General features: G+C 37.4%; 1 protein-coding gene and 1 long non-coding RNA gene across 2 annotated transcripts in view; one reads left to right on the top strand and one right to left on the bottom strand.

The window, feature by feature from the left end:
* Positions 1–99: 99 nt before the first annotated feature.
* Positions 100–25092, top strand: LOC125172890 (uncharacterized). The gene is made up of 3 exons (XR_007154863.1): positions 100–180; positions 3196–3216; positions 24875–25092. It is a non-coding gene; the product is annotated as an uncharacterized LOC125172890 (long non-coding RNA).
* COL24A1 (collagen type XXIV alpha 1 chain) overlaps positions 16341–26830 on the bottom strand; it is a 410128-nt gene continuing 399638 nt past the window's right edge. The window contains exons 59-61 of the mRNA XM_047871498.1: positions 23746–23855; positions 20928–21143; positions 16341–17765 (exon numbers count right to left, since the gene is read on the bottom strand). Of these exons, the coding sequence (XP_047727454.1) occupies positions 17619–17765; positions 20928–21143; positions 23746–23855 (473 nt within the window). The 3' untranslated portion in view covers positions 16341–17618. The remainder of the gene's footprint in view (positions 17766–20927; positions 21144–23745; positions 23856–26830) is intronic.

The raw sequence follows: 26830 nt of genomic DNA, 5'->3' as shown, positions 1-26830 counted from the left end.
AGGCCACGCCCACTATGATTCCTCTTCTGAGGCGGGGCTTCGCCAAACCCATCCCCTGGGGGGAGGCAGCCTCCGCCCTCTTTCCCCGCCCCCCTCATCTGTGCGAGGCCGTACTTTTCCGTACAGAGCAGAGGTGCCAGGCTGAGAAGACCAGTGTAAAACCCTGACAGTTTGGGGATGGTAAGACCCACCCTGATCTGCATTAAGGATGAATCTTGTATGAAAATGGCAGAAATAGCTAATGTCACGCCTCTGCAAGCTTCATTCTTCACCTGTACTCTGGAGACGACTGCATTACAAATCTTAGTATTATTGTGAAGATTAAATGGAATCATGCGTGGAAATAAGCTAATAGTTACTGATATAAACTCAACATATGGTGGCTAGTGTTACAGGGTATCCTGAGAGGTTTCAGATAGGAAAGAAGAAATTAACTTTTATTCCTTCAATTCTGTAACAGTGCACAACACAGCCAGTTTCCCATTCCCAGAATCCTACAGGATTTTCTCTTTAAGACTATCTAGATCTAGATATCTCCCTACTTAAAGACTGGGCCAGAAGGTCAATCCCTGAGAACAGATCTAAAAAATACACACACACACACACACACACAAAACAAAAAACAGGGGCGCCTGGCTGGCACAGTCAGTGGAGCATGGGACCATTGATCTCAGGGTGGTAAATTCATATCCCACATTGGGTGTAGAGATTATTTAAAAGTAAAATCCTAAAACAAAACCCACAGTTACTTTTCAAAATTATTATTATTACATACACTATTACGTATATTAGGAATCATCACATCATGTCTGTGAGGTGTTTTTCTCATTGTATAAGGAGACTTCATAGGAGATATGGTTTTCTTGCTGCATAAGGAGACTTCAAAGAAATGACTTCTCACCTGTAGGCTGCTTTGTATTACCTCCTCAATGCAGGGCATTTCGCTGTATTACTCATTGGCAAGTTGGTCAGGAAATGAGAATTTTGATTGAGTGAGCAGAGGAAGGGAGGGAGGGAGATAATTTTGAAATCTAGTTGGGGCACCAGGGATTAAGCAGTGCTGGAAGGATCCCTGAAGTAAATTGGGAGTGTTTAGTAAAATATTCTTGATGGGTAGTGAGAAAGAAGTTTCCAGAGGAATCATATGGATAGTCTTTTTCAGAGATACTTAGAGGTGCTAGATGCCCATGGAGTCAAAGAAAGCCTGACTGGATTTTCAGACTAGATTACATATTTACACTGGGGAAATCGGAAATGACAGGAAGAATCCCTGTGGTTTTTGCTAAAGATAAGATTTGTGAGATGGGAGCAACAAAAAGGAGTGTTGATCCTCAAGAAAATAAAACCATCTGGATTTCCATTTAAGAACACAAAGAAAGTTCTGGAACTACAGATTAGACACCAGACGCATAAAGACTTTGTAAGATTTTAAAACTTTTGTCCCTACATTTGTTCTTCTTATGATCTGTGTGTTTTTTTCACAGTCACTGGAGGAAAAATTGTTACGCAAGTAAGGCTCTTCAGTAGCATCCCAGCTAATCAGTTACCTAAGTTAAACAATCAATGCTGTGGGACTGGAGTTTTAATGGAAATATCAGAGATTGTGGTGGTATTGTTGAATGGTAGTTTGAAGGAAAAGTGACACTTGGGTGGTCTTGAAGGTGAGAACTTTGGGTTGTTGGAGCATAGAGCATGGCATTGTATGCAAGGCTGGAGACAGGACAGGGACAGAGAAAGGGAGGCAGAAGTTATATGGAACTGTCACTGAATTCCTATCCAGTTCCTCAAACTCCTTTCCCTCCTTTTTCCACCTCACTGGAATAGTGGGACCAGCCCAGCTCCTTCACTTTAGGATTATATCTTCTTGCTGTACTATCACTTCTGTTTCCTGCCTCTGTGCCAGGCATCACCTTGCAGCAACCCTAACCACTTTGGGAACTGGCCCTTTGCCAAAATCATAGTCGCGTTCATTTTAACAGCCAGAAACCTGGGAGTGCTTTCTAGGAAAGCCTTTTAGCTGTGACTGAAGTGTCATGAAAAAGTATATACTAAGGATGGTTAAAATCATTTCAGTGGCCCAGCAGACACTTTGTGTAGTCAACTGTATGGCTGACTGCAGAAGGAGGATTAGAAGGGCCTTTCCTGACCCTTCCATGGACAAGTAAGAAAACAAAGAGTCAGAGAAATAAAATGATTTGCTCAAGATTACGTGGCTATTAGTGGCAGCACTGAAACAGAAAATTAACATTCTGGTCAGAGCCTAAGATAAAGGCCAGCAAGTGGAATTTCAGCTATGTCCACCCAAGAGGCAGGAACCAGAAAGACTGGAGGCCTGAGTTTTATTTTGTATGGCTATGCGTTGTGATGTGTTGTAGGTTGGGCATTTCAGAAACAAATGCTGATAGGAGTTATTAGGAATCAATACTGGTGAAAAGAAAGGAGAGCAAGCAGAATTGGCCAGAGGAAGCATTCAAATTGTGATACAGGTCTGACAAGCCTTGGTGAACTTGACGCGCAGCTCAGAGAAAGCATCTCTCTTTAGAGTGGCCCACTTCAGGCAGAACTGCCTCATACTTTATATCTTGCCCCACTCAGTCATCTGATACAGTCTGCCCCAGAAAGGGCATGATCGTGGGCAAGAGGCCTCTCTGCAGCTAGAGCTGACAGCTGGACTGCACTCTGTCTGGGTGGCACATCTCCATGGCTACGAGGGTGTGAATGTGTGCCTCTGTGGCCACATGGCCTCTTGTCACTGAATTGGCTTCATTCTTCTTTCTTTGAAGGCACATTGTCTCTCTTCTCCATGTAACTTGTTAAAAAATACAGCCACTCCACAACTCCAAGACTTGTATATCCTCAGTGCATAAAATCATGGAGACTCTTGTCTAATTACAAATATCTGGGGGAAAAAATCTGATTGGATCAGCCAATTAAGGGAGGTAGGGGAAAGCCCTGGGTTTAAATCTCCTTTGCCAGTAGCTATGTGACCATTCCAAGTCTCAGTGAATATATTCATGAAATAGAGATATTTATACTTATTTCACAGAGCTTTTGAGAATTAAATGAGACAATGTATGTGCAAGAGCTTTGTAAACAGTAAAGCATTCTACAAATATGAGTATTATTTTCTTCATCCTACTATTAATTTTGGAAGTCCTGCTGATGATAGCTTTGTTTAATTGTTTTCTCTTTCAGATCACGGAGGACAAAGTTGAGGTAATCAAATTCCTGGTCCTTGGCATATTTTTCTCATGCGTGACAACCCTCTCCTTAATATTGTCACTATTTGTACATCCCTACTGTCATTACCCTGCCCCTCACTCTTATACATTTGATATGGCTCCCTATATATACATATGTCTTTGTGAAATACATAGTATTGTTTTATCATATGCATCTTTTTAACAGCTTCTCTGAAGTATAATTCACATGAAATAAAATACACCTATTATAAACATACGATTCAATAATTTTAGTTTTAAATTTTATAGTTGTGCAACCATCACCCAAATCCAGTTTTAGAGCATTTCCAAGTACCCCCCCCAACCCCAAATTTCCTTTTTCCAATTTGCATTGAATCCCTGTTCCCTTATCCAGCCCCAGGCAACCATTGATGTACTTCCCCTCCCCACTTCCTGGAAATTTCATATGAAATAATACAACGTGGTCTTTTGAGCCTGGCCTCTCTCATTTTGCATAAAGTTTTTGAGGTCCATCCATGTTGTAGCATGTATCAGTATTTTACTCCTTTTTAAAAAATGTTTTACTTATTTTTGAGAGAGCACAGGTGGAGAAGGGCAGAGAGAGAGAGAGGGACAGAGGATCTGAAGTGGGCTCTGCACTGACAGCAGCAAGCCTGATGTGGGGCTTGAACTCACAATCCATGAGATCATGACCTGAGCCAAAGTCAGACGCTCAACTGACTGAGCCACTCAGGTGCCCCAGTAGTTTATTCCTTTTTATTGCTGAATAATATTCCATTGTATGGATATATCACATTTTGTTCATTCATCAATTGATGAGCATTTGGATTGTTTCTAGGTTTGGTATAATCAAAAAAATTGTTTCCACATTCCCATACGTGTGTGTGTGTGTATATATATACACACACATACGCACACACACACACACATACAGTCTCATTTCTCTTGAGTAGATACCTGGGAGTGGAATTTCTAGGCCATATGGCAAGTTTATGTTTAATTTTTTTTAAGTTTATTTATTTATTTTTGAGAGCGAGAGGCAGAGAGAGAGGGAGACAGAGAATCCCAAACAGATTCCACACTGTCAGTGCAGAGCCTGATGTGGGGATTGAGCTCATGAACCTTGAGATCATGGCCTGAGCCAAAATCAAGGGTTGGATGCTTAACCAACTGAACCACCCAGGCTCCCTTATGTTTAATTTTTAAGAAATGGTCAAACTGTTTTCCAAAATAGCCATGCCATTTTACATTCCTACTGGCAATGTATGAGGGTTCCAGTTCCTCTCCATCCTTGCCGACACTTGGTGTTTCTTGTCGGTCTTTTTGATTATAGTTGTATAGTCGTATCTCACTATGAATTTAATTTGAATTTCTTTTATAACTAACGATGTTGAGCATTTTTTCATGTGCTTACTGGCCATTTGTCTGGATTAGTGAAATATTTATTGAAATCTTTTGCCTATTTTTAATTGAGTTATTTTTTATTGTCAAATTATAGTAGTTCTTCATATATTATGGATAAAAATCTTGGGTAGATAGCTACCAAGATATTCCTTAATGATATAAAACTTTCCCAAATTATCCAGGATTGGTCTGTGTTACTGACAGCATACAGAAGTATATTGTGTTGCTCCTGAGACTAGGTTTGAAAAATGGCTGTGGTTACTCTTTCAGGCAATTGCTCTCTTACTCTCTTTCCCACTTCACTCTGGGGAAAGCAAGCTATCATGTTCTGAATTGCCCTACCAGGAGGGCTCATGTAACAGTGAAGTGTCCCTCCAAACTTCATATGTTGAAACCCTAACTCCTAGTACCTCAAAGTGTGGCTATATTTGGAGATAAGTCCATTAGGTGTTTGACTTAAACTGAGGCCATTCAGGTGGAACCTAATTCAGTATGACTGGTGTATATCTAGAAGGGGAAATTTGGACACAAAAAGATCAGGGATATATGCACACAGAGAAAAGACCATGTGAAGACACAGCAAGAAGGAGGTCATCTACAAAGACAGGCCTCAGAAGAAACCAAACCGCCAACACTCGATCCTGGACTGCCAGCCTGCAGTACTATCAGAAAATAAGTTTCTGGGGGCACCTGGGTGGCTCAGTTGGTTAAGTGTCCAACTTCAACACAGGTCATGATCTCACAGTTTTTGAGTTTGAGCTCAGTGTTAGGCTCTGTGCTGACAGCTCGAAGCCTGGAGCTTGTTTCAGATTCTGTGTCTCCCTCTCTCCGTCTCTGCCCCTCCCCCTCTTGTGCTCTGTCTCTGTCTCTCTCTCTCTCTCTCTCTCTCAAAAATAAACATTAAAAAAAAAAGTAAGTTTCCGTTATTTAAGCCATACAGTTTGTCCGATATTCTTACAGCAGCCCCAGCAACAACCAGCAAGAAACTGAGGCCTGCTAACAGCCATGTGAGTGAGCTCAGAAGCAGATTCTCTAGTTCTAGTCGAGTCTTGACATGGCTGTAGCTCTGGCCAACAGTTGCGCCGATTCCTCACATTCAGAAAATTGCGTGACATAATAAATATTTAATGTATTAAACTGCTAAGTTTCGGGGCAGTTGCTACACAGCAATAGATAATACTGAGTCCTTGTATGGTTTGCAAATGTATTCTGGCTTGTTTTTAATTTTCCTAATTTTGTCTTTTAAAAGACCATAAGTTTTACATTTTAATGAAGTCTAGTTTATCAATTCTTTAAATGAATTCTGCTTTTTGTGTCATACTAATAAATTTTTGGCTTGCCCAACATCCCAAAGATTTTCTCCTATATTTTTTAAAAGCTTTATAGTTTTAGCTCTTACCTTTAGATTTATAATCCATTTTGAGTTTTTTTATAGTGCAAATTAATTGATTTATTTTTCACAATTCTCTTCTGATCCAAGCACCATTTGTTGGAAAGGCCATCCTTCCCCTTTGAATTGCCTTGATATTTTGTCAAAAATAGGTGGCCACAAATGTAAGGATTTATTTCTGGACTTTCTATTCTGTTTCATTGATGTATATGCCTACCTTTGTACCAACACCACAAACTTCCTTGACTACTGCAATTTTTTGTTTAGTTTTAAAACTGGGTAATTAAGTCCTCCTACATTGGTTCTTTTTCAAAATTGTGTTGGTAAGGATTGTATAAGAGATAGAAGTGTTGAATTGCCATGTTGTACACCTGAAACTAATGTAACATTGCCCACTATACTCAAAATATATATTTAAAAAAATTTTTTTTAAACGTTTTTTATTTATTTTTGAGACAGAGAGAGACAGAGCATGAACGGGGGAGGGGCAGAGAGAGAGGGAGACACAGAATCGGAAGCAGGCTCCAGGCTCTGAGCCATCAGCCCAGAGCCCGTCACGGGGCTCGAACTCACGGACGGCGAGATCCTGACCTGAGCTGAAGTCGGACGCTTAACCGACTGAGCCACCCAGGCGCCCCAAAATATATATTTTTTAAATGTGTCGGCTATTCTTGGTATTTCTCATGTCCATATAAATGTCAGGATGAGTTTATCAATTTCTACATAAGAATTTGCTGGAATTTTGACAGGGATTGGGTGGAATATGTAGATCAGTTGGAGACGATTAGCATTTTAACAATGGTGTGTCTTACAGTCCATGAAAATGGAATGTCACTCATTCATTTAATGTCACTTAACAATGTCATTGTCAGATTGTCTTTTAATTTTTTTAAGACAAGCTGATATTTAGGAGATCTCATATATGTTTATGACAGATGTTTGTAGCTCTCTCTTCTTGTAATGTTGTCAGGTTTTGTTATCAGGGTTCTTTATGCTTTCTGGGAGAGTTCCCTAACTAATTTCTACCTTGCTGATTTGTTATTTGATCGTATCCAATCTTAGTCCATCTACTAAGTTCATTTCAATCACCATATTTTTCACAAATATATATAAAATGTATACAGCAGTTTATCCAGCTTATTATTGCTTCATATTGCTAATATTCTCCCTTATCTCTTTGGACATTACTCATTCAAATTTCTTACCTAAAAAAAATCCATTAATTCTGCTCTGCTAGTACAAATTGTCCAGTTTTCTAAGAAATTTTGGATTATACTCCTCAGATACATTAATATTTTCCCCTGTGATCTCATATTCACTTGGGAATATCAGCAACTTCAACTGTAATTCATACTTGAAAGGGAGGCTCAAAATCCTGAGACTTGGATTATGATGCTGATTTTTTTTCCAGGTGGCGGGTAAGGAGGAGAGTGGGTAGAAAGCTTCTGGTGTTATAGCCAGGGCTCCATTAGAAAGAATCTGTTCATCCATGAGGAGAATATGCCCCTCAGGCCATCTCCCAGTACGCCTGCATTTGCCATTGCTCTCAAGAGCTACTGTGTTCTGTGGTATTACCCAGAACCCGGGGTAGAAGGAAGAGAACCTGTTGCAACCCAACCTGTACGTATAGTTATCAGCTTCCCTGATGTTATGCCACCTCCGTTGGCAGGTGTTCAGCTGGCCCTGCTGTGTTATGCCCATCTCGAGTTGGGGTGGGCTGTGATCCACCTAGGGTAATGTGGGTAGACAAGAGCACACCCAGAGATACTATTCCTCTCTTCTACCCCTGTTCCATCTCCATTAGTGTCCATCTATGACTCTAGGCCTTTCTTTCCCCACTGCAATGGGCCCCAACTCACTTCCCTCTTCTACAGGTTTCTCAGACTTTCTGAGGAGGCTCCAAGATTCATTAGCAGCCTCTCACTTATATAACATCTTTAGGATTAGACTTGGGGACTCTAGGAGATAATAGTGTTATTGATTTGCTATCTTTTCAGGAGCTGGATTTCTCAGATAGAACTTTAAAAAATAGGGATGATAGTAACTTTCTGAAATGACTGCAGAGGTGTCCCAAACACCCTTCTTATGGGCTTCCCATGATATTACTCAGTTTTTTCCAGGATGTAAGATGTTTCATTATATTCACAAAGGTTTCGTTATATTCACAACTTTGAGGCAATGCAGCAATTCCCACATACTTTTCCATGGACTGTTGTATCAGCATCAAATATGGTGTGCTTGATAAAAAACAGATTTCTGGGTCTTTCTGTAGAGGTACTTAAAATGGAGACAGCTGCTGGAAAGTCTTTTAACTACTGTCTCTGTGTATACTTATGATGTGTAGTCATGTTTGGGAACCAGTGGGTGAAGGCATTACAGTTACATTGACCAACATGATAGCCACTAGCCACAGTGGCTATGAGCACTTGGAATGTGGTTAATCAAATTGAGATTTCCTGTAAGCACAAAATGTTCACTGGATTTCAAAGATTCAGTACATTAAAAAAATGTTAAAATATCTCATTAATAACATTTTTATATTGACTACATGTTGCAATAAAAATATTTTAGGTATATTAGTTATGTATATTATTAAAATTAATTTTACCTGTTTTATCTTTTTTTTTACTTTTTTAAATGTGGCTATTAGAAAATTTTAAATTACATGTGTGGCTCATGTATTTCTATTGGACAGTGCTGTACTAGAAGAGGTTGTTAGAATTCAAATTCCAATTAGGTGAGATTTAGATAATGTAAATATTCAAGAATTAGCTAAGTGTGGTAGTTCATTTGTTAATTCAGTCAATAAATATGTGTCTCTTCTTTGTTCAACCTGCAAGCCTGAGCATCTTTGCAAATCATAAGCTTGATGCTAACTCCTCAAAATACTTTAATGTTTAACTTGCTCTTAGGATAAAGAACTAAAGCTTTATTATGGCCTTGCAAAGATCCCTCATAATCTGACCCATATCTTCTCTTCAACCTCATCTCTAATTACCCATCCTTCAGCCAGCAAAAGTAGGCCCGGCTTTCCTAAGGAAGCATTCATTAGGCGCTCCTTCTTCTCTCTGCTGGACCTAAGTCACAGTTTGTGTGTGTGTGTGTGTGTGTGTGTGTTTCTTTCAAAGCACTTGTTTCACATTGTAATAATATATTCATGAATATTGTCATTTGCTTAGCATCAGTTTCTCTGCTAGATGGTAAGCTCATCAAGCACAGGGACCTTGCTTTTTTGCTCAGTTTGAATTGCCAACTCAGAGCATAGTCTTTGGTACACATTATGCAATAAAACATGAAGACATCAAGGATGTGAACACCTATTTGCATCATACGCTGTGCCATTCTGGGTGATTATAAGCATTAACATCTATACACTGCCTTTAGGGAGATCACCATCTAGTGAAGGGAGACAGGCATGTGAAGAGCAATAACAACCCCAGTTAAGCAAGTGTAGACGACAGAATATGACCTAAAGGGGAAGCAGCATGCATTCCTTTATGGGGAAAGTTAGGAAAGTTTTCCCAAGGAAAACTAACTTGAAGAAAGAATAGGAGGTGGCCAGGAGGACAAGGAGGAGAACTTACCAGGCACAGGAATGAAAACATGTAGTGTCTTCAGGGAACATTAGATAAGTTAGGTATGGCTGGAATGTATTGACTCTGATGAATAAAGAAGGTGAACAGGATGACAGGTAATAAAAGGCCCAGTCACTGTGGCCTTCTAGGCCTTCAGAAAAGGCCTTGAATTTCTTTATTCCATAGGTGATCAGGAGCCAGATTCATTTCCTCAGCTTGGGTTCTAAGATTGGGACACAGAAGTAAGTGATCAGAGAAGAAACCATAGGTTGGTTCTGCGTATGATTATTCTATAGTAGGGGAGCATGACATACTGTGATTTGTATGGGCCTATTACAACACAGATGATTTGTTTCCAAAGAATTGGCTGCATCTATTATTGGCAAAGGCACTATTTGGATGAAACAAATAAATCATGATTCAGGAGGTTCAATCATAATTGATGAGCCTTTAGAAGGATCCAACAATTGGGTCATTACTATTAGAGGAATCCAGGACCTAATACAGAAGGCATAACTATTTGTAGCAGAGAAGTATGTGGAATAGCTTTCTAAAAAGATTTTAGAAAAAAAAATTGTAAAAAAAATTTTGTTATGTATTTATTTTAAATTTATTTTCTTTTGAACACCTGAACCCAGAAGGCAGCAAGTTTTACCAGCCAGAACAATACTTAGTTATAAAACAACACTAAATAGAGTCTGATTGTTTTAATTTCTCAATTCCAACTATGAAACCAAAAACATTTTGATATCTAGTAATTAAGTTTTGTTCAAATTTTTTTATTTTTTCATTGTAGGAAGACAAAAAATATAGTATTTTTCTATGGTATACTGAATTGTGTAGGAAATATTTGGGAACAATTAAAAATTATTTTAATTGAATCTTTTATACCGTGTCTGGGCATTTGTTTTGGTAGTTAATGGCTTACCCTCTTTTACAAATTGAACTGTTTCAGTGAGAAAAATTGAATGTAATATCAATAAAGTACAAATAAAGTTTTTATATTCTAATAGTTGAGAGAAATTTTTATCCCTTCATGAAGAATGGTTTTTTTTTCATGAAACTGGATTTCCAGTGTTTGCTTGAAGAAATTAGAAATTTTTTGAATTTCAACTCTAAATTTGTCCTAAACTCGATACCTAATAAAATCGAGTTATTTTTGATGGCTTGTTACTGAGATTACTTTGCACTTATGTGCGGTCCTAAAATTCCACTGTTGGGTACAGCTGAGATGATAACTCAGATTCCCCACTGGTCGCTCTTCTCTAGAGGTGCCATTTTTCTAATTTAGCTTTGAATTATACCAGGACTCTGAATCCAAAACCCCCAAATTGCATAATTGTGTACCCAGGCTGAGGTGACAATGACTTAATCATACCTTCAGAGCCAATTACTATGTAGGTCATGTTGAAAAAGTTATGCTTGAATAGGGCAGGGCACAATACATTGAAGGCTTAGCTTACATTTATTTCTGAAGCTATAAAAACTGCTAGTCTTGTATGGGAGGATCAAACTTAACATTTTAGTCAGAAAATGAGTTATGCTGAGGTGCCTGCTGCCAAACCCCATGTTTCTACTTCTCAGGCCATTTCTGTGCCACTAGCAACATCCCTTCTCTTTGTTTATTGTAGTCATCAAATAATAAAAACTTATTTGCTACAGAAAGAACTACTTATATGTTTCATTCCAGGCAAAAAGCAGGGATAGATCTAGGTTTTGTGAAGCCTAAGGCTCATACAATTTAGGGTCCTCTTTATGGAAAACAACTAAAAATTACTATACTATCTGCAAACTTTACAAACATAAATGCCCATGTGAAGACATTTTGAAGGCCACTTGGGGACCCTAAAACTTAAATTTATTAGCTTCATGGTAACTTTGGCTCTATAAAAGCATATTTTAGGTGACCTTGAAAGAAGCAGGAGAAGATGACATATTACATATGGGGAAAAACAGTATGAATGATGACTTCTCAACACAAACAGTAGAGGCCAGAGACATTAGATTGATGCATCCCAAACTGCAGAAAAAAATGCAACAAAGAATTTTATCTTTAGGTAGACAAAACACTCTTTTTTTTTTTTAATTTTTTTTTCAACGTTTACTTATTTTTGGGACAGAGAGAGACAGAGCATGAACAGTGGAGGGGCAGAGAGAGAGGGAGACACAGAATCGGAAACAGGCTCCAGGCTCTGAGCCATCAGCCCAGAGCCTGACGCGGGGCTCGAACTCACGGACCACGAGATCGTGACCTGGCTGAAGTCGGATGCTTAACCGACTGCGCCACCCAGGCGCCCCGACAAAACACTCTTTAAAGAAAAAAAAACTTCAAATAAGCAAACCCCAAACTGGTAGCATTTTTCAACAAAAATGATGACATTATAGGACAGTAGAGGCATCCTTAGAAAGAAAATGCCTGACAATCTGGACTTCTATACCCAGTGAAATTGTCCTACAGACAAAATTGTTTTTAGACAAACAGAAAACAGAGAACTTGTTAAAGAAATACTTGGGGCGCCTGGGTGGCTCAGTTGGTTAAGCGTCCGACTTTGGCTCAGGTCATGATCTCACAGTTTGTGAGTTTGAGCCCCACGTTGGGCTCTGTGCTGACAGCTCAGAGCCTGGAGCCTGCTTCAGAATGTGACTCTCTCTCTTCCTCTGCCCCTCCCCTACTCATGCTCTGTCTCTCTCTGTCTCTCAAAAAATAAATAAACTTAAAAAAAATTAAAAAAAAAAAAAAAGAAATACTTAAGGGAGTTCTCCAGAAGGAAAATTCAAGGAATAAAGGAAGAAAAGTACAAGAATGTATAAGTAGGTAAATAAAACGACATAAGTATTGTCAGTTTAAAATATCAGAAAATAAAAATATCCTATAGGATTCTAAATATGTGCACAATTAAAATAACTGACAATAACACTCCAAAATGTCTGAGAGATAGATGGAATTAAAGTTTTATAATATCTGTGAGTTGTCTGGAAAATAGAAAAGTACTAATTTATGTAACCTCATTTACCAATCCAAAGGAGGGCAAGAAAGAAGGAGAAAAGAAACAAATTAAACACATGAGACAAATACAAAAGAATAGCAAAATACCAGGTTTCAATGCAAATATAACAGTAATTACATTAACTAAATAGACTAAATACTCTAATTAAAAGTCTAAAATTCTCAAAATAGATTAAAAATAAACAAAAATATAACCAATCATATGCTGAGTGTAACAGATATGCCTAAACAAAAGGATGAAGAGAGGTTAAAAATAAAAATATGAAGAAAGATATACTATGTAGACACTAAAAACAATACAGAATTGGTATGGTCCCAAGAATTTACACCATAAAAACTGGCTAACACTATGAAGTAAGGATTGTTTCTCTTTTCACCCTAGAGAGCTAGTTATTAAACATTTACCAGCATACCTCTAGATAAAGCTATGGTAAATTTGAACGCAACTAATTACAAGTATAAAGCAAAAATGTGGGAGGTAAAAGGAGAAACAGGCATATACATAATCACAGTTGGAGATTTTAACACACTTACTTCCTATAACCAGGAGCAGACAAAAATAAACTTGCCGAATATAGATAAGGAAACAGAGAATTAGTGACTTAACCAAGTACTCAAAACCAGTGAGTGAGAGGGTTAGAACTGAATTCATGTTTTATGCATCTAAATCCAATATTCCTTCTGCTCTGGTTTTATATTACAAACAACATTTATGATACTTATTTATAATGACCACTGTAATTCCTACATTAATATATACAAATGGGGAGAAAAGGAAGGCACATTTTGTAATTGTATACTGTTACAGTTGCACCTAATTTTTAGAGAGCCTTCATATTATTAAAATATAAAATGTATTGTCACAAAACAAATTAGGGGGATGGCCTGGCTTTAAAACAGATGAATAACTTTATTAAGGAATTCATCACAATGTCCTTTGGTGATAACTATCATGGAGCTTATCATTGGAACACTTAAAATCTTTAATGATGTTGATGATGACACTGTTGCTGATGAAGACGATAGCAGCTTTTTATGCCAGGCAGTTTTATACTTTCCCGTGTCAATTTCTTGAATCCACTCAACCACCCAGTGAGAAAGTGTGATAGTTAATTGTATGCATCAATTTGACTAGCTATCGGTGCCCATATTAAAAATTATTTCTGGGTGTGTCTGTGAGCGTATTTCTGGGTGAGATTAGCCTTTGAACCAGTGGATTTAGAGAAGTAAATTGTCCCTCTACCACAGTGTGAGTGGGCATCATGCAATCCACTGAAGGCCTGAATCGAACAAAAGGCAGAGTAAGGAAGAATTTGTTCCTTTTTGCTTTGTCTGCTTGCTTGAGTTGGGACCTCTCATCTTCTGCAGCCCCCACACTGTATTTTAAGCTATTGGCTCCCCTGGTTCTCCGGCCTTTGGACTTTACCAAATTACATCACTGGCCTTCCTGGATCTCTAGTTATAGACAGTAGATTGTGGGAATTCTCAGCTTCCATAATGGTGTAAGCCAATTCCTTGTAGTAAATTTCCGTAAAAAATATAAAATAAAAATTTTTTTTATATTATACATTTACAATATTACATGTATATTATATATAAAGTCTCTATCTCTATATCTCCCATTGATTCTGTTTCTCTAAGCACCCTAATTCATACAGAATTTTACTTTTATTATCCTCATTTTGCAATGAAGAGACTGAGACAATGAAGAATATATAATATACCCAAAGTCATACAACTAATCCACAGAGTACTCTTAATCACTATACATACTATACTGCCCATGATTATGTTAATTAAAATGTGCTTTAAATTTAATATTTCAAAAACAAAAAAAACCATAAAGTAAGGTATTTCTATATATATTTCTTAAATGATATCTAGGAAAACTACTTATGTCTCTGAAATAAGTTTTTTGGGAGGGAAACAAAAGGTATAGCACATAGACTGAAATTAGAGAACAAACTGGTTTCTTTCATTTAGAATCGACCTACCTTTACACCTTAAAAAAAAATTTCTGGGGTATCTGGGTGGCTCAGTTGGTTAAGCGTCTGACTCTTGATTTCAGCTCAGGTCATGATTTCATGATTCATGAATTCAAGCCCTGCATTGGGCTCTATGTTGCTGGTGTGGAACCTACTTAGGATTCTCTCTCTCTCCCCCTCTCTCTGCCCCTCAGGCATCCTCTCTCTCTCTCTCTCTCTCTCTCTCAAAATAAGCTTAAAACAAAACAAAAACATTTCCATGTTCCTCAAGAAGGATATCAGACATTTTTGCCATAGCCCCATTTAAAAAAATTGTGGTAAAATGTACAACATAACATTGGTCATTTTAGATAAGTTTAAGCGTACAATTCAGTTGCATTAAACACATTCACATTGTGTGTTTCATTGTATGTACACACCAAATTTTGTTTATCAGTTCATCTGTTGATGCACATTTGGGTTATTTCCATCTTTTGGCTATTCTGAATAATACTTCTATGAACACTTGTGTACAAATATCTGTTTGAGTCCCTTCTTTCAATTCTTTTGGGTAAATACACAAAGTAGAATTACTGGGCCATATGGTAACTCTACGTTTAACTTTTGAGAAACTGCCAAACTATTTTCCACAATGTTTGCACCATTTTACATTCTCACCAGCAGTGTATAAGGGTTCCGCTTTCTTCACATCCTCACCAACCCTTGTTATTTTCCTTTTTTTTTTTCTTTTGGATAATAGCCATCGTAATGAGTGTGAAGTGGTATTTGACTATGGTTTTGATTTGCATTTTCCTAATAACTAGTAATGTTGAGTATCTTTTCATTCGTTGGCCATTTATATACCTTCTTTGGAGAAATGTCTGTTAAGTCCTTTGCCCATTTTTTAATTGGATTGCTTGTTTTTTGAGTTGTAGGAGTTTTAAAAAATATATTCTGGGGTATTAATTCCTTTTTCAGATAGATGTTTTGCAAATATTTTCTCCCATTCTGTGGGATGTCTTTTCACTCTCTTGATAGTGTCCTTTGATGTACAGAAGTTCTTAATATTGATGTAGTCCAATTTGTCTTTTACTCGTTTTGTAAGTGCTTTTAGTGTCATATCCAAGAAATAATTGCTAAATCCAATGTCGTGAAGACTTTCCCCTATGTTTTCTTCCAAGAGTTTTATAGTTTTAGCTCTTACATTTAGGGCTTTGATCCATTTTGAGTTGTTTTGTATATGGGTCCAACTTCATTCTTTTACAGGTGGATATCCAATTTTCCCAGCACCATTTGTTGCAAAAACTATCTGTTTCCCATTGAATGGTCTTGGCACCTTCGTTGAAAATCAGTTGACCATATATGGGAGTATTTATTCTGTGCCATGACTTTACTTTGTACAAATAGGAAATAAGCCCTGTAATCCTCTTATAAGTATGTAACAGATGCTTTCTAATAATGTAAACGTACAGAAGGACTATTCCAGAGAGCCATTATATGTAATAAAAGGATATGGTTGGGGCGCCTGGGTGGCTCATTTGGTTAAGCGTCCGACTCTTGGTTTCGGCTCAGGTCACGATCTCATGGTTTGTGAGTTTGAGCCCCACATCAGGATCTGCACTGGGAGTCTGCTTAAGATTATCTCTCTCTCCTTCTCTCTCTGTTCCTCCCCCACCATCTCAAAATAAATAAATAAACTTGAAATAAAAAAGGACGTGATCACAGAAGAAGAAAAACAAATACCACCAAAAAAGATTTAAAGCATATTTTTATTATAGATAAGTAAGTATGGTTTGCTGTGGCTAAAGATATGTTTATAATGAATGTATAAGTTTTCTATATACCAAAAGGTATAATATTTCTCTTTTAATACTGATCTAACATTTCTCTGACAACAAGGGAAGTCTGAATGGGCTGAGCCTATTTTAAATGGCTAAAGACTTTTTTTTTTTCCTGAATGTTGCTTTAAAGACTGGTAAGTTGAATTCTTTTAGATCCCAACACATTAAATTTAAGAATAATGAAATAAAGTCAATGAATACTACAAGACATGTAATTCCTATGAAGCAGAAATAATGGTTTTTATAATTTAAAACAGCAGCAATTTCAAAAGATTTGCTGAATTAAAACTTTACAAAATATATATATACATAGTATCATTCCAGATGATCATGGATTTTTAAACATAGTATATCACAACCCCAAACTCTAACCCAAACCTACTACTGGATGTAGCTGGCTTGTAATATTTTTTACAACAATTTAAAAAATAAAAACAAAAGAAACCTCCCAATTCTCTTGTGCATAAGCACAGGTTACAGTGCGCTGGCTTTGCTTCTATATCCACAAAGAGAATTTTAAAATAGAACAAGGACTTCACATAAATAATGTTCCACTTGTTATTAAGTATGTAACCAAACAAATTAAAATAAGTACTAACAACCAAAACATGTCTTGATGTAACCAGTACATACACTCTTAAAGAATGACAAAGACGAAAAAAGAAATAAAATAGTCTATGAAAGCCACAAGCACCTTGTTTTAGAAAGAGCACCAAGCAACACAAAAAGGCAACACGTAAGAGGTAGTGTACCACCGGCTAAGATGTATATGCCCATCGGGGACCTGAATACAGCTTAGTATTTGGGAAAATAAGACATATTAGACTGCGGCTTGTAATTTTTAGACAGAAGCATTGCACATTTGGGAGCATTAGCCAGTATTGCTTCCATAGTGCTCTGCAGCTCCAGCTGTCTAATGGGTACTTTGCTCTCAGTCAAAAAATATAGGATACCCTGAAGAATTCCATGTTTATAAATTTTCAGTTCTAGGGAATTCTCTAAGAAAGCACAGATCAATATAATTTTTAAAAGAATTAAATACTTTATCAATTATAGTCCTTTAAAAATGCCTTTTCTCCTTCTTAGGAGGAAATCTTTTCTTCCTGAGATTCTTTAAGATTTAGCCAATGCTTTATTCCATGCATTTCACAATGATAGTATCTTTCTGTCTATATTTTTCCCTCTGCAGCAATTACCTGGCCAACAGCAAGAATTCTGAACTAATTCAGAAACCTTAGAGAAAGCATACAGAACTGCTTTCAATGTAGTACTTCCTTTCAGTTTTGAGATGAGGAAGTTTTTGTACTTCAATTACTGGAAGCTGATTAGGGTCCTGGGTGTGAAAAAGGAATTTTGCCTTATGCCAGCTGCCATCTTGAATCTGTAAAACAAGAACAAAGTGCTTTGATAGGTAATTGTGTCATTAGCAATCATTCTCGGCAGACAATGCCCTTCACTGTCAGACAATGCAGCTTAGTTTAAGGGTTAGAGCTAATGAATAGGAAGTCCCTAGAAAGTAAGTGCTGGCACAGAGTTAAGTGCTCAGTGGTTAACAATCACTATGACTAATTGAAGACATGGTTTATTCTTTTCTCTAAATGGCAGTATGTGTTCTGATTTTTCAGTCTATGAGGCTTCTGCTTCTGCTTCTGCTCTCTGTGGATCGGTACAAAGGCTGTTCCTAATATTCCTAATATATTCCTAATATAAGTAACACCCATCTGCTCTGTGTTCCTTTACGTGGGACTGATTCTTCAGGATGGGCATTCTTCTTGGATGAAAGGCAATGAGCTATCTCAACCTTTATGTACTTTAGGTAGGAAATAACCCGAATTGCTTCAGTCAGAAGCAAATTATAATTATGTAAATCATCTTCTAGCTTTCTTTATTGCCAGTCTGTGGTTACCGTTTATATAGTTTCTTTCCTCTCCTCTTTCTAGGCCTCTCTGTTTTTCTTATATACTATATGCTCTTTTGTTTCTGATAAATTTTACTATGGAACAAAAACACCTTATGATTATGATTCAACAAGATAAAATAGATAAACACAATTGACTAGTTTTGTGAAGCTTTTTATTAAGTTTATTCACTTCCTCATTTACTGAATTATTATATAAATTTTAAAATTTGAAGGATCCTTAGAGATTATTTAAGCTATGAATTCCATGTACTAGTCATCAGCTTGGTGTTATAACTAGAACTAGAGTTCGGTGTGTAAGACACCATTAGATTAACTCGTTAAGTCTTTCGAGCAATATTTATTGAGCACTAAGTACAGTTGACCCAGTTGAATAAAATTCAATCCTCTACTTTCTTACAGTGCTTGGGAAATATGAAGATGAATAAATTAGTTCTGGTGTTTGAATACTAGCAGCTTATACATCTAATTGGAGAGAGGGGAAACACAAACAAATAGACATAACACAAGACAATATGCCAGAAGTACAATATAAATAATGTAGACAGCGAATGCTGAATTCCTCATTTCCCACTGAAGTACTCAGGGGAAGCTTCATGAGTTCAGAATTCAGAACTTAAGATGGGCTTTAACGTATGCCTAACGTTACCACTTGATTAGAGAGGGAGAGAAGGCATTTCAGAGAAAGGTAATGACATGAATAAAAACAAACATACAAACAAAAAACAGTTGGAAAAGTAGAAGATGGTTGCAAAAATAAGCCTAGCGTGGTGTTTTAGTGCACAGATTTTGGCCTGGAACAGACTTTGATAGAAATCCAGGTACAACCAGTCTCTTTACATACAAAATGTGAAAAATAAAAACCTCACACAGTTGTGAGGATTAAATGAGTTTTCAGTTAAAGTACCTACCAGTATGGTGTGGCATGGGCTTTGGAGTTAAACACACTTGGTGTTTATTTCTTAGTCTTCACTAATTAGCTGGATGACTTGAGCAAGTTATTTAACCTCTCCGTGCTTTCACTTTCTTATTATTAAGAGAGACTTCTTTACAAAGCTGTTATAATAAAATAATGTATGTAATACAGGGTACTTGCTATATAATAAAGCCCTGATAACTAGTAGTAGGAATTATTGATGTTATTATTATTGTTGTTGTTGTCATTATTTCTTCTTCTTCTTCTTCTTCTTCTTCTTCTTCTTCTTCTTCTGTCGGTTTGGTCTTAGCTTTGGGTTGACAGTCAATCAAAGCCCACACTAGAAATGTAGGTTGGGGCCTGACTGTCCTAAGTGCTAAACAAAGACCTGATAAGTTTGGATTGTATTTCAGAGATAGTGAGTCACTGAAAGTTTCTGGAAAAAAACTGTAAAAGTTAAATGAAATTGTTGGTAATATTGATCTCTGCTTATAGAGATGAGCTGTATGTTTGCCTCTCATTTTTCAAATACTCAAGCCCTATTTGTCTGAAAATAAAATGTTGTGAAAAAGTAGAGTCCCTTGGAAATGGTAAGAGATGTTAAATCACTAGAACACAAGAAAAGGAAACCGAGCTACTTAAAACCATTAACGATACGTATATAAAGTGGATGTTATTCTCTATAACAGGGTCAGGAAACTCTTCTGTAAAGGGCTAGTAATAAATGTTTTAGGTTTTGTGCACCATACAATCTGTCACATTTATTTAACTCTGCCATCATAGTGTGATAACAGTCATAGATAATAAGTAAATAAACAGGGGTGCCTGGGTAGCTCAGTCAGTTGAACAGCCAACTCTGGTTCAGGTCATGATTTTGTGGTCCTGAGTTCAAGCCCCGCATCAGGTTCTGTGCTGACAACTCAGAGCCAGGAGCCTGCTTCAGATTCTGTGTCTCCTTCTCTCTCTGCCCCTCCCCCACTCACATTCTCTCTCTCTCTCTCTCTCTCTCTCTCTCTCTCTCAAAAATGAAAAACATTAAAAAAAGATTAAAAAATAAGTAAATGAACAAATGTGGCTGTGTTCCAATAACATTTATTTACAAAAACTAGTGGTAAGCTGGAGTTGGTCTGTGGACTATAGTTTGCTGCTACCTGCTGTATACCACATCTTTTAAAATTATAGATTTTTTCATAAATTTGTTGTTTAATTTTAATAGGAAAAATGGGCTATGATTCAAATATTGTTTGGTAGGGCCAGCCAATCTGCAAGTCTGCCCACATTTGGTATCGGGTGTAGCGACCAACAAAATGAAATACAACTGACTTGCCTCTATAACCTGTCTTCCATGAAATAATGAGATGTGGAATCACAGTGGCGAAAATAAATAGAAGAAATCTACTTATATGCTCTGTCCATCTAGGTGTAATATAATTATTCAAGATGAGGAACAAAAATTAAATCTATGTATTAACACCTATTTTGCATATAAAAATCCATGGATGACCAATGTGTGTGACAAAAGTTGACGAGATATAAGCAAATGTATGATTCTGAAAAATGTAATTTTATTACAAATTGGGGACATTAAAACTTACTACCCTTCTGGGTCTTCAGTTTACAATTAAAGTCTTATTCTGATTATTTTAATTTTATGGTCTTGTAATTTAATGTTAGTTATACCGAACAATTCTAAAAGTGCCATCCCTTACCTTGCAGTCATCTGAAAGCACCTTAGGTTCAAGTAGAGTGTTTTCTTCAAAAATCTGGCCATTCCATCCCTTGAAGCCAATAGGTAATCCTGAGCCACTTGACTGAGCACTTGTCCACACTGGTGTGTTTAGACAGTGAATAGTGATGATATGGGTGGCTTCTGAGCTCAGTAAGTGAAGGAAGTTCATCTGGACTTTTCCAACTCCAAACTCCAACTAATGTCATAGAAACAATATACAGGTTATAAGATGTGGCAATTGATAAACTTATAATTTGGGGGAATTTGAGGAAAGTCCTTGGAATGCAGCCTTGAGAAAACTACTTTCCTTGGCATTTAAATGCCAGTCAGCAGCGTATGACTGAACCACTGGCTTTTGCAGGGGTGGGGAGCAGGGAATCCCTGATTTATAGCATTTTCTGATTTCCATGGTGTAAACACTCCTACCAGGCCTGATTTCAGGATATCATGGTGGTGTCACTGGACATGGAGTTGGAAAGAGACACAACTCTTTCTGGATGAGTCTGTATGAGCCGGCTTCAGCATACCATTAGACTACTAGATGTGACAAAAAAAAGTTATAATTTTTATAATGTTATCTAAAATGCATTAATAATTAGTTGTTGACTAATAATTTTTTCCACAAAAATCTGAAATTGTGTATACTTTCCTTGCAGATCGTTTTTGGAATTTCCAAAGATAAGTTAGAAGTTGCAATAATAACTTGTTGAGTAATTTTAATTATGAGAGCTTTTAAAGATCAGGATAGAATCTTCTTCTTTGTGTTGCCGGCCCCTAACGCAATTACAGTCATACAGCAAATCTTCAGTAAATGTTTATTGAAATGACTGAATGCATAACAAGTATTAATAATAAAGTCAACAATATAGAGCAAAATTAGAGCAAGGAGGTCTGATCGCATATTTCCCAGGCTTGGGCAAGGAAAGAGATTTTTCCTTTTTTTTTTTTCTTTAATTTTTTTTTAAAATTTATTTTTGAGAGACAAGAGACACACAGAGCATGAACAGGGGAGGGTCAGAGAGAGAGGGAGACACAGAATCTGAAGCAGGCTCCAGGCTCTGAGCTGTCAGCACAGAGCCCGATGCGGAGCTTGAACTCACAGACTGTGAGATCATGACCTGAGCCGAAGTCGGACGCTCAACCGATTGAGCCACCCAGGTGCCCCGAGAGATTTTTCTGTAGTTTTTGACATTATTATTATTTTAGCAATATTCAAGCAGAGGTATGGTCATAACATAAGTGAACAAAAATGGTTTCTACAAGGAATTTATATGAATTTCCAAACATGAAATTAGAAACATATCAGTTATGAGCTAACAGAGAAAGAAAAAAATAAAACAACAATCAAAAAAGTAAAAGGAACAGAGAAGAAAGGCAAAGGAAGGTCAGTGAGGCTGAAAACATGGAAGGATCATCATAAGAAACATTAGAGTTTAAGTAGTTCAGTTTCCTTTATTTTACAGGTGAGAGTCACAAGCTTGTAAACTATTTAACCTTTCTAAGACTTAGTTTCTTTGTTGGTAAGGTAGCGTATAACACTGACATGGCAGGGATGCTATAAGGATTTAAGGAGCCACATGTCCCTTACCTAGCACAGTGCTGGCACAGAGTAGGCTCTTTGGTGGCTCGGAGTGCCATTTGCCAGGGTAGTAGAGGAATAGAAACTAGAACCCAGGTCCCTGATTCCAAGTTTACCATTCTTTCCACTACCTGCCCAGTCTTTCTCAGGTTGAGTTTACAGATAGGAGAGATGGGAGAGCTGATTCAGTCAAGGAAGGAATTGGAATGCAGCTCCTTCGCTACTCCTGTCTCCTTTGCACACCCTTCCCAGTCCCCATCTTTCTTCTGTGATAACCCAAATAAACATTCTGGGCCAGGGGAGTGAGTATGATCATGCAGATATTTTGCAAGTAAGATTATCATGCTGATCTTCATCAGAGGAACATGGATTCCCTAGGAATGGAAGAATCTTTCCTTCCTCTGCTTTGAGGTTAGTAATAATGGTGAATACCTACTGAGATGAACTGGTGAAACACCCCGGTTAATGAAGAGGGATATTTTAGGAAAGGGTAGTCTAACAACAAGCAGTGTAGAGATTAATAGACCGCACATTTTACTTGCTGCCTCTTTATGATGGACCAAACATACAATAGGCATGTGTATCCATTCTTTGTCAATGAGAAATAAGTTCTTAGTAATAATACCAAACTGGTTTAACCAGAAAAAGAAAAAAATGCAGTTTTGATTTCTTCAGTATTTGTTATGTGTAGAACTAAGCTTTAGGTTTTATAAGTGCTTGTTATAATCTCCAGTATCATACCAAACTAACTTTCATTCATTCTATTATACTTGAAAGAAGTTTTAAATAATAGTCAATGGATATTTAAGGCAGGTTCTTTTGTGCTAACTCACCAAAAATAGTAAGCTTTGTGGCAACATTCCTCTTTTAATGATATTATTTTCAGAAAACTTTAGGTAACTGATTACTAATTGCAAACACTGGGGATTTTCTAATGTATATGTATGCATAAAAACATATGTTCCACATTTTTAAAAGGAAATTTAAAAAGCATAATCAGTAGAGTAAGCCATGATATGTCAATCATAAAAGACATCATCAAAATGTCAAGATTCACTAGAATTACTTTTTAAAAACAAAAAATTTCTTATATGTGGTAGAGAATGATACCTTGCTTCCATTCATAAAATTCACAATTATTTAAGGTTACAGAATTTTAAAAGTTATGTTCCCCGAAACTGGGCAAGTACTCGCATGTGTTCTACAATTCAATACATACCTTTGTTACAGAAACAGGAGATAAACATGTCTGACCACCAGCACTGAAATTGCAGAAAACCTCAATGGCATCTGAAGGGCATCCAAGATTTGGATCAATCCAGTATTTTCCTATTAATTTATTGTAAAACACAAAAATACTTAAATGCCAGACCAAAACCTATCTGAATCATCATTACAAATTACCATACTTAAAATTTTTTTTTTCAACGTTTATTTATTTTTAGGACAGAGAGAGACAGAGCATGAACGGGGGAGGGGCAGAGAGAGAGGGAGACACAGAATCGGAAACAGGCTCCAGGCTCTGAGCCATCAGCCCAGAGCCTGACGCGGGGCTCGAACTCACGGACCGCAAGATCGTGACCTGGCTGGAGTCGGACGCTTAACCGACTGCGCCACCCAGGCGCCCTTACCATACTTTAAATATACATTTTTATAGTCTTAACTGTAAAAAAACTTAGAAGATTATAAAGATATTTACATTTAGTCAATGAATGAAATCTGCAAGCATTATATAAAATTGATACCAAAAATACTGTATTTTTCACATGCCTATCAATTTAAGGGCATTTTATAATTTTAACGAAAAGTGGTATAATGGCTGAATTTATTGCCTCTTTTTTTTTTAAGTTTATTTATTTATCTTGAGAGAGAGAAGGAGAGAGAGACAAGCAGGAGAGGAACAGAGAGAGCGAGGGAGAGAATTCCGATCAGGCTCTGTGCCGTCAGTGCTGAGTCTGATGCAGGGCTCAAATTCTCAAACTGAACCATGAGATCATGACGTGAGCTGCAACCAAGAGTCTGATACTTAACCAACTGAGCGATCCAGGCCCCCCTACTGCTTTCTTTAGATGAGACCATCAGCTTAAAGGAACCGTCTAAAGTTACATAGTTAACAGAAAAGTTGCAGTTAATGTGGTATATGTGTATATGTCTGTTCTATGTGATTACAGAGTTTAAAAAATACATACTATATACATGTACATGTATGTTAAATGGAAACAACTTCAGTCTCCCTGAGGTAAAATATTACCTTTATGAATATTGGCATAAAATTAATAAAACATTCTTTGTTTTCAGACGGAAAAGGTACAATTAAATGGTTATCTTTTTTGTGGTTTCCTCATCAGATTTGCAAGTGAGAAAAACTGAAGTCCCTGTACCGAGTGTAAACCTGCCAACCTTTGCCTTCACTGACTGCTCAGCAGAATCAAAAGGAGTCTTGAAAGTCAGTCTACAGGAAATTCTCAGGCTGAAGAAGGATTGATCTAGCATCTGAGTTCCAGAATAACGGGCTCAGAATATTGCAGGAGCACCTTATTCTAAAAGCAAAGACTAAGAATTTTTGAATGAGAGATAGCTCTGCTTTCTTGCATTAAAAAGGCAAGACAATCAAACAGTACTTGTCATTTCTTCAGTAGTGAGGAATCCTTGTCTTTCTTACCCTATTGCAAAGATTCCTCTACCGCAACCTGGGCTTCCTCGGGTCCATTATTTTAGATTTCCAGAACATCTTCAACAACTCTTTACTAACTCTACTAATCTTTCAAAATGCATACCTCCTGAATTGGTGGCTCCAAAAGTAGGGACTCTGTTGCAATGTCTTTCAAATTTTAGTGGCATTAGAAACATCTGTTAAAACAGAGGTAGCTGGACCCCATCCCCAGAGCTGCTGATTCATTAAGTCTGAGGCAGGCCTTGAGAACCTGCATTTCAACAGTATCTAACTCTGGTCCAGGGACATTTGAAGACCTACTGATCTATTAAGATATGGAAGAATTGGGTGAATGAAATCCTATCCTCTGCCCCCCCCCCTTTTTTTTAATCTTTCCCTCAGAATTTCAGATATTTTGTAAAGGTTGTAGAAATTAGTGCTGGATTTTTTACCAGGTTTTAGAGCAGGCTTCTAGTCTTATCTAATGAGGTAAACACATAATCTTCACTACTCTCTCTTGTCTTCCAAGAAACCGTTTCCTTCTACTATGTGAGCTTATCAATAAGTTCCTTCTAAAAAGTTTTCCATCAACCAAACTCTCATTGTTATATGGGGAAGAATGCTTTGAATTCAGGTATTATGCTGTACAACGGTGAAATGGTAGAGACTTCATAATTTTTTCAGGATACGTTGAGCTATAAATGAAGCACCATACCATAATATGTCTTTTGTAGGCCCAAACGTTCTAACCCAAAACTGGCTCTCCCATGGGCACAGCACTTCCCTTGCAGCTCTTTCAAGTTCTGCCACAGCCTCTATTATCTTTGTGTTTGGAGTAGGGAAGGTGTCTTTCTTGCCCTTCACTGCCACCTCCGGACCATTCTTCCTGTATTTTTCCTAAAACAACTCCGTGGTAAAACTACTGTCATTATATTACATCATCCATTACCCCTTCCTCTTGCAAGCCACTTTCTTTGAAGATTTTATCATTGGATGGCTATTACTGTCATAAAATACACTTATGACCCAATTCTTGGTGACACGGATGACACTTCCAATACCCTGGCCTCTCAGTTCCTTGAACTCTTCTGCCAATGTTCTCGTACCCTTCCCCTGCTCCCCCTACTGCCCCATTCACTTTAACCCTCAACTTCCCCAGGCCGCACCCTGGCCTTTGTCATTATCTACAAACTAGAATTCTGCCCTTATTTCACCTCTTCTCTTTTGAACCCATTCTCTATTGTCCTGACTCCAATTATTCTTCCATCCTATCAGGACCTACAATCCATCGATAATATTTTTTTCATGATTTCTCATAATCATGTGTTCGATTCCCTCCCTACCCAAGTAAAACCCACAGAAATTTACTGAAATTACTTCCTTGGAGACTTCCATAACATACCTGCCCTGCCACAATTCATTGTGCTTGCCTTATAAAATCCCAACCTCATAGAAGTCCAATTGTCACCTGTACCTGCACAGCTAAATGTGGCTGAAGAAAAATACAACTATGTGGACTGGACTCACTTTAAATTCACATGTTTGTAAGACTGCCAGACAACAACACCATGTTTCCCTAATTAGTTCCCTCTGTTGCTCTCCTAGTTAACTGTTTGAAACCTTCTCTTCTTCTCTCACCTTTGTTATACCC

The sequence above is a fragment of the Prionailurus viverrinus genome, chromosome C1, assembly GCF_022837055.1.
Source record: "Prionailurus viverrinus isolate Anna chromosome C1, UM_Priviv_1.0, whole genome shotgun sequence".
In the NCBI taxonomy this organism is placed as follows: Eukaryota; Metazoa; Chordata; class Mammalia; order Carnivora; family Felidae; genus Prionailurus; species Prionailurus viverrinus.
Note: the sequence above shows the minus strand (reverse complement) of the source record. Positions and strands in the feature narration are given on the sequence as shown.